General features: G+C 44.4%; 1 protein-coding gene across 1 annotated transcript; it reads right to left on the reverse strand.

Annotated features, from left to right (window-relative positions):
• Window positions 1–3,089: 3,089 nt before the first annotated feature.
• LOC119655211 (general odorant-binding protein 28a-like) lies at window positions 3,090–4,009 on the reverse strand. The gene is made up of 5 exons (XM_038060985.1): window positions 3,848–4,009; window positions 3,680–3,758; window positions 3,533–3,618; window positions 3,326–3,468; window positions 3,090–3,270 (listed from the first exon to the last, which is right to left on the reverse strand). The coding sequence occupies exons 1-5, from the start codon at window positions 3,926–3,928 to the stop codon at window positions 3,207–3,209; spliced, it is 453 nt and encodes a 150-aa protein (XP_037916913.1). The 5' UTR covers window positions 3,929–4,009; the 3' UTR covers window positions 3,090–3,206.
• Window positions 4,010–17,009: the final 13,000 nt, after the last annotated feature.

Below are 17,009 nucleotides of genomic sequence, written 5' to 3' on the forward strand. Positions count from 1 at the left end.
TGCTGGAAAAATCCCGACAAGGAAAAAGGTGGTCTCACCCGCCGTTCCGACCCTACCCCACAGGACCACTTTTTAAATTCCGATGCCAGCACTAACTAGCCAACCATTTAGGATCAGAAGTAGGCTGACATTTGTAGAGAACGGACTTGTCTACAAATTGATATTATTAATAAAAATAATTTAAAATTGAAATTAAATTAACTTTTATCAAGAATATAAAAAGATACTTATATTACCTAATTAATAATATATAATTTAAAACTTAATTGAAACTAATTTACTTTTGAGTTATTATCTAAGTTACTTTTCCTTAAAAAGTTTTGAGAAAAAATTCGTTTTTTTTGGCTTGGCGGGAATGAGCGGCGAGCCGCTGGCGGGTGGCGGACCAGACCGGCCCCCCACCATAAGGCCTAGGGGCACTCGGATCGGTCGTGGAGTCCGCAACGAGGAGGATCCAGATTTGAAAATAGCCAAAGTGAGGATAGCCAATCTTGAAAGAAGAAATGGCGAGCTGGCGAAGACACTCGAAGATTTCAAAAAGCAAATGACAACATTTTAAAAAAAAAATGAAAAGCTTACAGAGCAGCTAATGGCTGGGGAGGCGGGCCCGCCGTCTCCAAAGGTAGCCAGAAAAAAGGTTAAGCTGCCTTGAGGGCGAACAAGTTCTCGACAGCGAATCTGTCCGTATGGAGGACATAGAGAGCAGTAAAGCAGACGATACGAGAGTCGGCGACAACGGTGGCGATGGAAATGTCCCAGAAGAGGATGCTAACCAGGCAAGTTGCAATAGTGAAGATGGAAAATTGGGTGAGTTTTTGGTCTATGTTTCCAAAAAATTAAAGAAAAAAAACAAAACTCAAGAAAAAATATTAAATAATGTTAAAAATGATGCAAGTACGAGTGAAAATTTAAAAAATAATGCAAGCACGAGTGAAAATTTAAAAGATGGTCCGACTGGGGATACAATTAGCACCCGAAATAAAGAAAAGGGGGAAAGGGTGCCCCCCATTAATGTTTATAAATTAGGTGGTAGAGATTTAGCCACTCTACTTAATAGGAGCGCGGGGCTCTCAAATTTTGTTATTAAAAAGACGGGGGCCGAGAGAGCCCAAGTCAAATGCAATAAAATTGCAGATTACAAAAAAGCACGGGAGGTCCTCGAGCGAGTGAAGGCTCCTCACTTCACCTACACTCCAAAGGAAGAGAAGGTGCAAACCTTCCTTCTGAAAGGCTTGGATGCGGAGGAAGAGCCCGATGAGGTGCTCAAAATGCTCCGGGAGACGGGAACTGAGGTTAAGTTCCTCTCAGTGTCACGGTTTAGTACGAGGAGGTCCGTTTTGGAAAAACAAATCCTGCCGCACTTCCTCGTGCAGATAAGCCCGGAGAGCCGGGGAAGCGATCTGATCGGCATCAGGTCGCTTAATTACCAGGCCATTCGTTTTGAGCGCCTGCTAAGGGGCGAAATAGTCCAGTGTCGAAGATGCCAGCGCTATGGTCACTCGGCAGTGAACTGTCAAATGACCTTACGATGTGTAAAGTGCGGGAAAGACCATACCGCAGCTGAATGTTCGCTGACTGAAGCAGATGGCAAGGAAAAAACTTTCTGTGTTAACTGCGGAAGCGGAGGGCATCCGGCTTCATACCGTGGATGTCCTGCATACCGCAATGTTAAGGTCACAAGGCAGAAAGCACCGAGATCGGCCCAAAAAACGAAGGTGTCAGCGGCGTTGGATGGTACCGTCCCTTCGGCACCAATCGTCTCGGAGATCCCATTTGCAGAAGTAGTTCGACAAGGGGGAGCTAAGAAGCCCCAACAAGATGCAAGTGGCGGGATGAACACTATCCTCAATAAAATACTAACCATGTGTGAAAACATGCAGCATACGCTACACGTACACAATACAAAAATAAATAGCATAACAGAATATTTACACAAACAGCATGCCCGCTGCTAGGTCTGCAGTCACAGCGGTACCACTGGATGGTCTCCGGATCATCGCGATTAATGTGAATTCCATCGTAGGAATCCATCGAAGAGCGGAGCTAATTGATTTCGCTGCCAGACAACAGCCTGACATAGTCTTGATTTCAGAAACCCACCTCAATCCGAGGCATTCGATAACATTCAAGGATTTTGAATTCGTGAGGAACGATAGACGAAATTGTGATGGGGGAGGTGGTACCGGAATACTTGTGGGTCGCCATTATCGTTTCAGGCATATTAATAGGCCTGAATTTGAAACCTTTGAGTGTATCGAAGTCTCATAATAAAGATAGGGGACTACAACTTTGACACCATTACCCAGTTTATCCAATCTAAGATCGAAAATCACAACCGATAGCAGATACAATGATGAAATCCGCGCACGGTTGTTGGCAGCCAACAGAGCCTATTTCAGCTTATAAAAACTGCTTCGCTCGAAACGTCTCACCATAGAGTCAAAGCTCTTACTATACAAGGCAATGACCTTGCCAGTCCTAATGCATTCCTCACGTAGACTCGGGTTCTTAGCAAGAAGAATTGCGAACTTTTAGCCGCATTCGAGAGAAGAATCCTCTGAAGACTTTTTGGCCCCTACATGAGGATGGACGATTCCGCAGCCTACACAACGATGAAATCTATGAGCGATACCATGACCGTGAAATGGTGGATAAAATCAGATTCAATAGGTTGCGGTGGGCGGGTCATTTCATCCGTATGGATGGTCATTTCATCCGTATGGATGGGCATGATCCAGCCCGAAAAGTCTATAAGGCCCTGCCTGGGATGGAACGATGGCGCAGGCCAAGACGCCAGACAGTTTTTAGGAATATCGAATTGGTGGACATCGGCGCAAAACCGGAATGCCTGGAGTTTCTCACTAAGGCAGGCCTAGACAGGATACCGATTGTTGCGCCGTTGATGATGATGATGATATGCAGTGGCATCAACTCTCTATGTTGGCCTACGAATGTGCCGCCCCAAGGGCACTTGGCGCAGAACAGTACAGAAGGAGTGCAGGGATCTCAGAAAATCGTGGGGGCCTAGGTATCGCTGACGTGCTATACCCCACCAAGATTAGAAAGCCAAATAATGAAAAGAAACTTAGAACAGTTTACAATGACGTTTATTTATACGACAACAAATCTATGAGAAAATTTTCAAGAGTACGCCGGTTCACTTCAGTCCGTTTCCAAAATTCCCGATGTCCGTTGCCAGTTTCCACTTAACCACGAATCGCTTTGATTTCTCCCCTTGCACATTGATGAATTTGGTAGGCAGTTTCACATCTAAAAAACACATTACTTGTCAACTTCCAGATAAGAAAACAAAGATATAACTTACTCATCCTCTTCTTTCAAATTACTACATTTCTCGAGAATAGCAGTAGCTATTTGGTGCCCCTTCTCAGAATCGCCTCCGAAAGACTGCATTTTCTCTCTGATATCATTGACACCTGCAGGACTCAACTCACCATTTTCGTCTAGCTAAGAAAGAATTCTTGATTGATAAAGGACAAGCAACCAATAGAGAAGATAATGGTCTACTTACCACGCCTAGTTTTTTCATTAGACATGCAATGAGGCATTTACCTTCGTGGGATGCAGAGTCATCTTTCATCAGAGCCTCAATATCATCTGAAATTAAGATTTAGGTTTCCATGTTTTACAAATGGTCCTTGAAATTTGTCTTGCTAACCTTCTTTTATATCGTCTGTTATGCACTCTGAAGCAACTTTAATAAAAAACTCTTTGGCACGCGCTTCATCCAACTCCGCCTAGGATGTAATTGAATTGAAATTGAATAGAAAATATTCCATTAAACTACTTCCAAGATTTGACTTACATAGATCTTTTAGATACTCACCTTAACACTAGTCACCGCTAGACCATAGATAAATAAAACCAAAGCGAACGTGAAAATCGTATTCTTACGAAAGGTAGTCATTTTGCAGAATAGCTCAACAGCACTATCGGAAAATGTTCTAAGCTTCAGACCGGGAGCTGCCTATCTCGAAATTAAGATTGCGTTACTGAATGCACACCTTTTATATGGAAAATCTAAAGATCATCACATGCTTAAAACAATTAAACCGGAGGAAGTGCATCAAATAACAACTCATTTAAATAGTTATAAAGATTTTCAATCTGATAGGGAATGTATGGACACGACTATTTGTGATTAAAATGTTTCAAACGTACGAGTATGTATGCATCATGTGTTGCACAGTACACTTGGAAGGTGTTAATACTATGAATGGACGTGGGACATGAGGACTCTAACGCTTTAAAAATCAATTGGAGTCAGGAAAACCCTCCAGTACTATTTAGCGATGAACACTGATTCGAAGATATATTAATCTATAAAATTAAGAATTACTTTACATCAGAGTTATGTGTGTATGTACGTATCTTCCCAATTCCTCCCAGTAACCGATTCTATCTATAATATTGCATACATTAACTATCTTCTTGTAACAAATGCAATTGTCATCTTTTCTGTCATTCCCATAATTAAAAATGCTGGCAATGCATATTATTATAGTCCAGAGAGTTTTATATGCTTTTATCCAATGCAACACTCATCAAAGCACATAGAAAGTAATCATTTTTATGGGTACTTTATGGTCTTAGTTTTTTTAATAATTTCGAAGATTACATCCATTCATTTATCTAATTGCAACGTTGGCTTAGCCAACACTGTTTCAAATACATGACATCACATTGATTGATATCTATCCAAAATTAGTTTTTAATTTGTTTTGAATTAAAAGAAGCTTCTTAGAACAAATGTTAATTTTTTAAACTGTTAATATTCCTATGCTGGAAAAATCCCGACAAGGGAAAAGGTTGTCTCACCCGCCGTTCCGACCCTACCCCACAGGACCACTTTTTAAATTCCGATGCCAGCACTAACTAGCCAACCATTTAGGATCGGACGATCCTACCTACTTAAAAACTAAAGAGGCGCTGGTGGTAGTGGCCGGTGGTAGGTCAATGGGAGAATCCGTCGAGAGCTCCCCGCAACATAGAGCACGTATGCAGAATGCTGTACTTATGCATGGTTTGAACCAGACTGTATGGGAGTCCCAGGAAGCCATGAGAGATTTAAGTCCAAACCTATCGCTGACAATGTATGGGAACTACAACCACCCGCTCGAGACGCCAAATTTCTTTGATTTCTCGAGCCAATGGCTCATAGTTCACCTTCTTCTCCACGTATTTCCGTTCAATATCAGGGATAACAAGATCAATAATAATCGTGGAGCGACCCGTCTTGTCAACTAACAGGACATCAGGCTTGTTGTGCGGAATATGGTGATCAGTGAGAACTTGCCGGTCCCAATGCATGCTGTAAACAAAACCATCAAATACTGCTCGTGGCTCATATCGGTAAACCGAACATGATCAGCTTATGCTTGTATGCAAGGTTTTGATGGATCACCTTACATACAGCATTATTCCTAGTGGTGAATTGTACCAGTTCCATAACAGTGCAGCCAGAAATGAGATGGTCCAACGTCCCTAATGCCAACTCACACATTCTGCACTGGTCGTTCTCCACCCGTTCTTTCATGATGAGCTTTTTATAAGCTCGGGAGGCGACCACGCCATACTGAATGGCACACATGAACCCCTCCGTCTCAACAAAGAGCTCCCCAGCACACAGCCATCTGTTCGACAAATGGCTGCCAAAGACAATTCACGTGTTTACCGTGCATCGCCTTCGACTTCCATTCATTGATCCGCTCTTGGTCCGACTTCACCTCACTCAGAGGGTTGAAAGATCGATCCTTAAATTTAAGTGGAGTCAGCCCACAGTCTGCCTTACAGACAGCCGCATGCAAGGGACTCGCCTGCTCTTCGGTGTAAAAATAAGCACGCAGCGAGTCGACTTGGCGATGATCTTGTAGCGCCACGTTAACCATGCCCCTACCTCCAATGTCACGAGGCAGGTTCATTCACCCCACAGCAGAGTTTGGATGGTGCATTCGGAATTTGGAGATAGTTGTCCGTATCCGCCGCTGGACGTTTTTCAGGTCGGTCTTCGTCCATGGCAATATTCCGGATGCAGTGAAGGGATATCAGCTTTACACGTCGCAGGAATTCGGACAGCAGAGCATCCTTCAAATCATCAACTCGGGCATGGGTTCATTGCAGAATTCCTAGGTACTTGTAGAAGTCTGTCTCTGTCATAGCTTCGATGTGGAGGTCACCAATGCTATGTCCGGCATGCGGCTCGTGATGACCTTTGTGGATCGTTTCGATTCGACATTTATCTACTCCAAATTCCATCCGAATATCACATTTCTACTATTCCCAACAGACTTCTAAGTTGGTCATTAGTACTAGCATACAGCTTGATGTCATCTAAGAACATCAAGTATGTCAGTTCGCATTTAGCACGTAGGCCATATTTTATTGCGAAATTATGCCCTCTAGCACCATTCAGTGGCAATGGAACCAAAGAGGACTCAATGAATCCCCCTGGAAGATGCCCCTCCGTATACGGATGGGCTCTGAGGTATTAGCACCCTCAGATGTACGCACCGATAAGGTGGTATGCCACTCTTCCATGACTGTCGCCGAAAACTTTATTAGTTTCGAATCAATGCGATACAGATGTAGGATATCGATTAGCCAGGTAGGCGGAACGCTATCAAAAGCCTTGGCATAATCGATATAGCAACTAAAGAGGTTGCTTTGGCCTCTAGTTGCTTGTCCTACAACTACCGAGTCAATAATGAGTTGCTCTTTGCAACCCCTTGACCCAACTCGGCAGCCCTTCTGCTCCTCAGACAGAATGTTGTTGGTCTCGAGGTGCGCATTGACCCTTCCACTAATAATGAACGTAATGAATTTGAAGAGGGTTGGTAAGCAAGTAATCGGTCTTGTGTCTGCGGGGTCCTGCACCGTGTCCTTCATGGAGATGAGGTAGATAACCTCCACAGTGAGGAACGGTGGAAATTCCTCCGGCCGACTCATGACCTGATTTATGGTATACTGTGTGCCAACCGACCATGTATGCTAGTGAACTTTTTGCACCAGAAGTCCTGTACCCGATCCAGACCCGGGCCCCTCCAGTTCTTCGAGCTGTTTATGGCTCGTCGAACTTCCTTTTCGGTAATATCCGCAAAATTCATGCCAGGCGTATTGGCATGGCGAGTACCTTCGGCGGTGATTCACTCAGCATGCTGGGCGGGTAACCTCCAAAGTTCACCCCAATATTCTCTCGCTTCCGTCGCCGAAAACTGTACTGTCTGGACGCTCTGTTAGGATTCGTTGTGAGAACTGAAAAAGCTCCGCTGGTTCCTCGCGTATGTTACATTCTGGACACGTCTGGAGTGACTTTCGCGATACCGTCCTAACCGACTGCTTACGATAGAAAGTTCCTGCTTTAGTGTGCCCAGAATTTCAACTACGGGGATGGCAAAGTTCTTGTAAGCCCTCCGCACTTTGTTCTTTACCCGTCAGCTGGCATTGCCAGAGCTGAATTAAGTCAACTCAGCAAGGTCCTGCCTTAGTAAGTCCCGCCGACGATCCAGGCGAATTTTCCATGGTAGATCTCTTCGGTCACTCAAACCAATAACGCGAAAACGAATCTTCTGACCTTGCAATTTGATAGCCGTAACTGCACCACAATACACGAGTGATTGTAGTTGCAGCAGCGACATATCAGCACACAGTCGAAATGCAATCCCATCATTGATTTGATATGGAATTCCCGGAGTTACTGGAGATGCATAGAGCCTGGGAATACCTGGCCTATGCAAAGCATCCATATCCCAGAATTCTATACACGCTCTTTGGAATTCGTCCCGAACCTCAGCGGAAACCTCAGCTGGACAGTGGAGAAGAGTGCTTCAGCGAGTACTTGAACTGTTGCCTGCAGTGCGGCGTGGTGTTGTTGATGCCGCCTGGTGCAACAAGGGACGGTAAGATGTTGTACCCGCCCCTGCCGTTATTTCATAGTAGGAGCCGATTATGAAAAGGTTCATTTCCTCAGGCCACTTCATCCGCCGTTTATCTACTGAAGTGGTCGCCCCAGATTGTGACTAAACAATTGTGGCGCCTAGACTTCGAACCACCCCACGACTAGCGCGTTTCGACACCGTAATTTCTATTATGGGAGCTCGATCCAGTCACTACCGCGAATCACTTTCTTCAGGACCAGATTAAAGAGGACGGATGATAGGGCATCCCCTTGTCTTATACCATTGTTGAATGGTCTCCAGAACGATCCTGCTGCTTTTATCTGGACTCGCGCCTAGTCAGTCTTATCAATTTAGTTGGAATACCGAATTCTCTCATGATCGTGTACAGTTGAACCATCTTTTTACCGACTTCAATGCGCGTATGACAACATAGCTAGTGTGTGCTGTCATAGGCGCATTGAAGTCGGTAAAAAGATGGTTCAACTGATGGTCAGTTTTTCCATCGCTTGCCACAGAGAGAAAATCTTATCTATTGCTGATTTGCCTGGTGTGAAGCCCCTGTGGTATGGGCCAATAATGTTCTGGGCATATGAGTCAATCCTCCTATCCTTGAAAGATAGCGTAGAATATCTTATAGATGGTGCTCAACAATCTGATGCCTCTATAGTTGGTGCACTGTGTAATATCTCCCTTTTTATGTATGAGACAGATAATGCCTCTTTGTCAATCGTCAGGCATTGATTCGTTGCCCCACACCTTGAGCATAAGCTGATGGACCGCTTGGTGTAGTTGGCCGCTTCCATATTTAACCAATTCGGCGGTAATTCCATCGGCTCCTGGCGACTTATGATTTTTTAGCCGATGAATTGCACGGACTGTTCCTCCTAAACTTGGTGGTGGCGGTATTTGTCCGTCGTCTTCAGTTGGCGGGACCTCCAACTCGCCGATGTTTTGGTTGTTCAGTAGCTCATCAACGTACTCAACCCATCGCTCCAATATGCCCATTCTATCGAAAATCAGATTTCCCTCTTTGTCTCGGCAGGATGAGCATCGAGATGTATAAAGCTTCATCCTGCTGACTTGTTGGTAAAACTTGCGCGCCTGGTGCGGTTGCTCCCTGTACTTTTCTAGTTCAGAGACTTGTTGGTTCTCCCAGGCTTCCTTTTTCCGTCTGTGAAGTCGCTTCTCCGCTCGTAAGTACAGGGCCGTCTCTTCCTCCTTCTAACATTGGGGGCATATGACCGAGTCCACCACACCGATTTTTCCATGTGGTAATTTTAATAGCAGTGTCCCCTTAAAAGTCCTACTCAGGTTTTCATGTCCCACTTCTTAAGGGATAACAAAAATGCCGCTCTAGCGCCACCGGATTCCTTCCCAAAGATTTTCACCTGCCACCAGTTGCTCAAATTTTTCCATTCTGCTGCGTCAGTCCTTGCAATTTCACCCTTCAGAGTAAATTTTTTTTTTATGATCACACCAAAGCTCAGGGGATGCCCTTTGATATTATAAAGCTATTGGCAAGGAAGAAGGAAGTTAGGGATTGGAAAGAGGAAGGGGTGGAGCGTGGAGCAAGGGGCAATGCACTCCTTGCTTAAACATCTGTATGTTGTAGTCAGACGGGAAGACAAAAGATTATAGTTTGTTCCACATTCGTATAGTTCGAGACAAGAAGGATTCGTAGTATTTCACGGTGCGACTAGCACTGACACTTAGAGTACGGGGATGGGAGCGGCTACTTAGTCGGGCGTTACGTTTGGGAGAGGAGCAGAACCGCTATAATAACGATACAGGTGAGAAAGACATCCAACATTTCGTCTGTGTTTTTCACTGATTTAAAAGTTCTTCATTAAACTTTATCAATAGCAGACATTGCAGTTATACCTGAATCCGCCCAAATATCAGAGTTTTATTCGAGTCTAGGTTCAACGTGCGTCTAGTAGATCTGTACTAAATCGAATGGTGAAAAATATTTTTTGCAACGATTCAGGAACCCCAAACATTTCTTCGGATTTTTCGCAATGCCGAAGATGTCGGTCCATCTTCGACAAGAATATATTATGAGGAGGGGGGAGCACATAGTTTATTCGAAAAGAGACAGCATTGGGTTTTAGAAGCATTGAACTGAACACGTTTTGCTTTCCCCAGGCAATAATAGACGATATGTCCTCATTCAATCACTCAAACATGCGCTTTCGGTTGGCACGCAATGTACTACGACGAGAGTCAACCAGCGAATCATACGCGAAGTCAAGGGTGCTGCCAGCAGCAAAGCTGTGGATTGGATTGACCTTAAGAGATCATTAATGAAGAAGAACTTGACAGTAGATGGCAGGATGCCAAAAGCTGGTTCTGGTCCCACCATTGTGGATCCATTACCAGCGGTATATATCTCCGCCTGGAATATGGTTGTCATTTTTCCGACGAATCGAGTCAGTTCCATAATTGGATTTCCCGAGAACACCTCTGCGCCCAATCCGTTTTCAATGAATGATGATTAAGTCTGTAATCCGAAAAGATTCATGCCCATTTTTCTCTTTTGGTCATAACCACATCTTTTCGAAAACGAATCTGGAAACCATATGATCGGCCGGCATCAGAGCTGCCGGATGTTTGTCAAGGAATTTCCAGATAGACGCATAACCGTATGATTGGCCGCCTTTTCATGCTCCAATGCTATCGAGCCTATATGCGTCGTTGGCTGCTTTCTATTTCACTTGCAAGTGAATGGCGGGTAGATATAGGATAGCTTCAAGTGCCACAGTCGGCGTGGTACTCATTGCTCCAGTAATACTTAGGCAACCGAGCCTTTGAATCTGTGCCAGCAGTTTCCTACTGTTACCAAAATTCAGTCTCACCACACGATGCATCTGGGTTTTATTGTGGATGTATACATCCAGTGAACCCGTTTTGGTGAAATTCCCCAGGTCTTACCTATCGCAGTTCTGCAGCACCAAAGCAATCTGCAGGATTTCTGGTATTGCTTCTGCCACGCTAACTACTGTTTATACCAGCTGGACTTCCGCCCCTACTAAGGTGGATAGCGTATAGCTACCCCACCCGACGTTCCTAGTGAATGTAACTAGTGCAGCCTGAGCGTTGATCGTAAGTCCATTATGGGTGCACCAACTGTGGATTACATGCATCGAATCGATTCCATGTTGTCTTGCTTCGGTACAAAATGCCGCGAATGAACCATAATTGAAGGCGCCTTCGTTGGACGCGCCTAAGGCGTATTCTTTTTCGGACATCGCCTTCTCAGCCGTTGGCTCATGGAATGCTGCCTCCGTCGATTTGCCTTTCTGGTAAGCATATTGCCCTTATGAACCGATCTACTAGTCTTTCTAGTCCTTTTAGCAGAAAGGAAGTTAGATTGATCGGTGGGAAGCTTTTTGCGTCCGTGAGGTAGGATCCCCGGTTAAGGAATAAATATTACCTTCACATCATGCCAACTGGTTGGAATATTCCGAATGTGTAGACCCAGCGCATCCATTCCCTCTATTACTAGAGCAGGAATAACGCATCCGCATGCGCAGACTTGTATCTTTAGAACGAGTAAAATGCCCATTTTACTCGCTCCAGTGAAACTACTTTGCATGCCAGAGTTCAATCTTCCGGTTGAGCGCTGTATGTATCTGTCGGCCCTGAGATAAACGTAGATAACACAACTGCTGGCTATGTTCTTTGATAAGGATCCGCTTCAGCTTTGAGGTTGCCTCAAGAGAGTTGGTCTTTTCGCAAAAGCGTCTCCATGATGATCGTTTGGCCGACCTTATGCTCTTCTTTGGAGCTTTTTGACCCTCTCTGTACCGAATCAAGCCAACGAGTGTATCAGTCGACAGGTGGTCAATTTGGTTGAAAGTGTTCTCATTTGGAGAGGCCCATGTATATTTATGGAACGCTTTCCGCACAAACCAGTTACTTCTAACAACCATTTCATGCGATGCTATAAATTGAATAATCCGCAATCTGTTATCATTTTCGCTTTTATGTAAACTATTAGAACCGATGTATCGCCTCAATATGAACTTCGTGGGACAAGATTCAAGAATCCGCTCTTCTACCTCGTAGAAAGTACTCTTCTCCGACTCCGCAGTCTCCTGGGTTAACGTGAATGAGACTTACATTTGTCTAAATTTGCCTGGCATCTACAGAGTGCATAGTCTTTCGCTTATGCTTTAAAAGCCGACAACAACAGGTTTCACTTTTTGGATGACTAGAAGACCTACCCCAAGTACATTGTTTACCGGATGAGCACCATAATATATGGTGTAGTGCCAGGTCTATGTAGGCTTTGACGATTTTCTTATTCATGAGAGATTCATGATAGTTTCTTTCCCTGGCTACTTTCCAGGCTGGCCTAAATACTGCCCATTTTCTGATGAGATATGTTGGCATTCAATAGTCTTCTTCTCCTTGCAGTTCGTACTCTCAGCGCCTACTTAGCACTTCTTTATTATCAGGTCTTCTCCTCCACACCTCCCCCGCCTGCTATCCTGTCCTGACGATGCTTGCCATCGCCATATGCTAAAGCTGAAGGCATCAGAAACATCGCAGCCGGTAGCGCTTAGAATGTCACTGATGGTTGGGTCTTCGTCCCTTCTCACCTTTTTTTTAGGAAGTGGAAATCTTTAAAAGACACTGGCCTCGACACATCAACGTGTGGGATTCTTACTCACTAAAACCACCCCCTACTCCCCCCAAGCCCGGTGGAACCACCATACGGTATTACATCACGGGGTGGAGTCAGCTCATTTCAGCTTGGTCCCTTTTCGTCTCTACGCGGCGTACGTAACCGCTCTTTTCTATTCTCCTCTGCCTTTCGCAGTTTGCTCTGGGTCGATGCGACCACGGAGTTGATCGCATCCCAGTCTTCCTGGCATACTAACATTCTTCGCACCAGATTCCCTGGTACTAGCACCTCTCCTAGAGTCTCCTCTATGTTCTTCCTTTCCTCCAGAAACCTTGGACGGTGCACGGATACATGCTCTAGGTCCTCTAGGACTCCAATGCAGCTTAGGGTATCTAGTTTAAACCTGAACAGGTACGGGCAATATCCTCCATGCCCCGTGAGAAACTGGGTAAGATTATAATTAATCTCACCGTGCCGTCTCTCCAACCACTCGTTGACGGCAAGGATGAGCCTGTGTGTCCACCGACCCTTTCCCAAGCATTCCCAACGCTCTTGTCATCTATTTAGAATCTCTCCCTTTCGGTGTTCTTCGTCTGCGATGAAGAAGAGATAGACTTCGCATAATATATATATTTGTCATCTCATCTGCCAAGATGTCAATGGGCATAATTCCAGAGATGATGAATGATGCATCATCTGAGACAGTCCTGAAGCACACCCTTAGGGCTGACTGAACTCAGTTTGTTAGCGTTAAATGTAACCTGCAATGCCTGTCCCCAAATTGGAGCTGCATAGAGCAGGATCGAACTATAAGCAACCTGGAAGCATGCCGTGGCCCTCCCACGTTTGGCATCATCCTAGCCAGGGCCACACTTGCAATGGATGTTTGGACATAAGCATACTGCACATGTAGCTTATAGATAAGCTTCCCACTGATTATGACTCCCAAGTATTTGATGGCAGGCTTAGAAGTGATGATATGATTCCCAATTTGAATACGGGCAAAATTTCTTTTACTACGCTTGGTGATGAGGACCGCTTCCGTTTTTTCCTCCACAAGTGTCAGACCAGAATTCGCTATCCAACTCTTAACAGCACTGATCGCTTCGCATGAGTATAACTCAGCATCTTCGAAGTGTTTTGCGACCACAACCAGCGCAATATCCTCGGCGTAGCCCACCACCGTATCTTCCTCCGGTAGGGGAAGATTAAGTACATTGTTGTACATGATGTCACACAGCAATGGGGCCAGTACGGAGCCCTGTGGAACACCCGCAGAGATAACGTACTCCTGGAGTCCGCCATCAGTGTCATACCAAACCCTCTGTTCTTGTAATCAGCTGTTGACAATAACTGCACGATAAGCGGGATAAGCCAGAGATTCCCGTATTAGGTTCGTTAGAATTGCATTTCCAGCCAAGCCAATATCCACTTTGATGGCATCAATGGTTGATCTAATGGGTAGGGCTGACAACCCTACACGGAAAACAACCTGTTACGATGCCACAACAGGAGCCTCGGATAGGACGGATGTAGACTGACTAGGCTGACCCTGACCAATGTGCGAGGCCAGATAAAAGCAGCAGGATCACTCTCAAGACCATTCGACATCAACAACGGTCTACGACAAGGGGATGCGCTATCATGCGTCCTCTTTAACCTGGCCCTCGAGAAGGTGATCCGTGATGCTGAGGTGAATGCAAGAGGTACGATCCTCTTCAAGTCCACCCAACTACTGGCCTATGCTGACGATATCGACATCATGGGAAGAACCACCCGAGACGTTCAAACTGCCTTCATCCAGATCGAGCAGGCGGCGCGAGATCTTGGGCTGCACATCAATGAAGGCAAGACAAAATACATGGTGGCAACGTCAGCACCGAAGACGAATCAACCAACAACATCAAACCGCACTGGTCAAACACAAGCACGAAAAAGAATAAGGATAGGAGAATACAACTTTGAGACCGTTGACAATTTCTCCTATCTAGGGTCGAAAATCACAACCGATAACAACTACGATGATGAAATCCGCGCACGGTTGTTGTCAGCCAACAGAGCCTATTTCAGCTTACAAAGACTGTTCCGCTCGAAACGTCTCACCATAGGGTCAAAGCTCTTACTGTACAAGACTATGATCTTGCCAGTCCTCATGTATTCCTCGGAAACTTGGGTTCTTAGCAAGAAAAATTGCGAACTCTTGGCCGCGTTCGAGAGAAGAATCCTGCGAAGAATTTTTGGCCCCCTACATGAGGATGGACGATTCCGTAGCCTACACAATGACGAAATCTATGAGCGATACCATGACCGTCCGGTTGTGGATAAAATCCGGCTCAATAGGTTACGGTGGGCGGGTCACTTAATCCGTATGGATGAGGATGATCCCACCCGGAAAGTCTATAAGGGCAATATCTATGGTAGAAAAAGAAGACGAGGCAGACCCTGCCTAAGATGGAGCGATGGCGTGGGCCAGGACGCCAGACAGCTTTTAGGGATATCGAATTGGTGGACCTCGGCGCAAAACCGGGATGTCTGGAGTTCCTTATTAAGGCAGGCCTAGACCGGATACCGGTTGTTGCGCCGTTGATGATGATGATGAATGGTTGATCTGGCTTTACAGAAGCCATACTGTCGATCTGAGAAACCTCCCTGGCTCTCAACAACCAGGAGTAATCTATTATAAATTACTCGCTCTAGCATTTTGCCCACAGTGTCCAAAAACAAATAGGTGTGTAGGAGGTTGGCTCACCTGGACCTATCTTCCCACCTATCTGAGATCCTGGACTCCACTCTTGTTATCCAATTGGGCCGCACTGGAATCTCTTGGACCTTTGTGGTGACTTCCTTAATGTTATTGCATTGTATGGTGGACTCTTCTCTTTTAGCCGTTGGTTTCCCGTTGCACATAAACTTTCATAAGGAAACTCTCCGTTGTCTTTCCGAGAGATTTTTTCAACTCCAGCATCAAATGTCTAATTGAAGTGACTTTCTTTCCGAAGTCTGTCAACCTTAGACGAGGCGTTACATTTCCATTCCCGTGAATTAATGTGGAAGGAAAGTTGTAGAAATTTACGCTCCGTGGAGTATCTTAGTATGATATGATTATGAAAGTTAGAAGGGAGCGATGATGAACAGCTGGAATTTTGCTGTATTTCAGTAACAATAAACTCTTAATTTCTGGCTCCTGAAAACCAAACTTTCAATAATAAAGTTTTTCATAAAATTTTCGATTTTTTTTTATTAAAAAATTTAAAGAAAATTAGAGGGAGATGTTCTCATTGATCAAAAACGCATCATCGGAATCAATCACAGATCAACACCTAATTTTATAGCCACTCAAATTCAAAATTACCAAAATTATTGCCAATTAAGGTGAATGCATAAATCACGTTTAAATTAATGGTGCGCGTCAAGAGGTGGTTCCTGTCTTCTCATCTCCCCAAAACCAGGAAAAAAATGGTCCCTAAAATTATCTATCATTTGAAAGATAAAACCTGAGAGTCATAAACAAAAAATTGGTGATAACACACAAACGACATAGGAATGTTGTTAAACAGGCAATTAAATCGTGTTTAATGCTCAAGCGGTAATCTCCCAACACACGTATCCATACAGAGCTCGATTTCGAAATCCGCCGATATCCGCGGTGATCATTTAATTCATCAAAGCCAAAATGATGTGCGCGTAATAAAATTAATCATTTCCCGTGATTCCCCAACATGAATTGATTTTCGGAAGTAAAAACGTAAAATTGTTCCGAAAAACGTAATAAAAAGGCTTAAAATGCATAACAAGCAAGACGAGATGCGGCATCATCCCAATGGCTCGTACGAAAAGTTTACGGCCATTGCATAACTTTATGCAACTTTCACTCACCTGTTGTTCGGCTAAATCTTAATTTATGGAATGGAATCCGCATAGCACGCGCACTGGCACTTAGATACATTCATACTCGCTGCGCAGATACTTAGGTACAGCATCGAGACCGAAATGCGAGAAATGTTTAATTCGAAATACTTTGGAATTGTTAATTAAGTTAATAAATTTTGAACGCCTTAGAAGAGTTTCCCCTGCACGCAGATGCACATCAGCTGGATAATGCATTAAGAAAATTATCTGTATCTTTTTTTCGATTTTTTCATCTAATTTCAGTATCTTTCGCTTACAAGATGGATTAATGTGCACACGTTTTCCAGTGCAATGCACTTTTCGACAAGAGCAGATTTGAATGCTAATTTTTTCGTCTGTTGCACGGCGAAATTTTACTTTTATGCAAATCCGGTGCAGTTTTTAATTAAATGAACTCGAGCCTATTAATCTTGTCTTGAATTTAATGCCTGCCATAAATATTCAACTAACATGGGTACTGCATGAAGACCTCTGGCGTTTGGATTGAAATATTCAATCAAGTTCCTTAAGTCGTGCTATCGAGCCACTATCACCAATGCCGAAACCAGAGGTCA

The sequence above is a fragment of the Hermetia illucens genome, chromosome 4 (assembly GCF_905115235.1).
Source record: "Hermetia illucens chromosome 4, iHerIll2.2.curated.20191125, whole genome shotgun sequence".
NCBI lineage: Eukaryota > Metazoa > Arthropoda > Insecta > Diptera > Stratiomyidae > Hermetia > Hermetia illucens.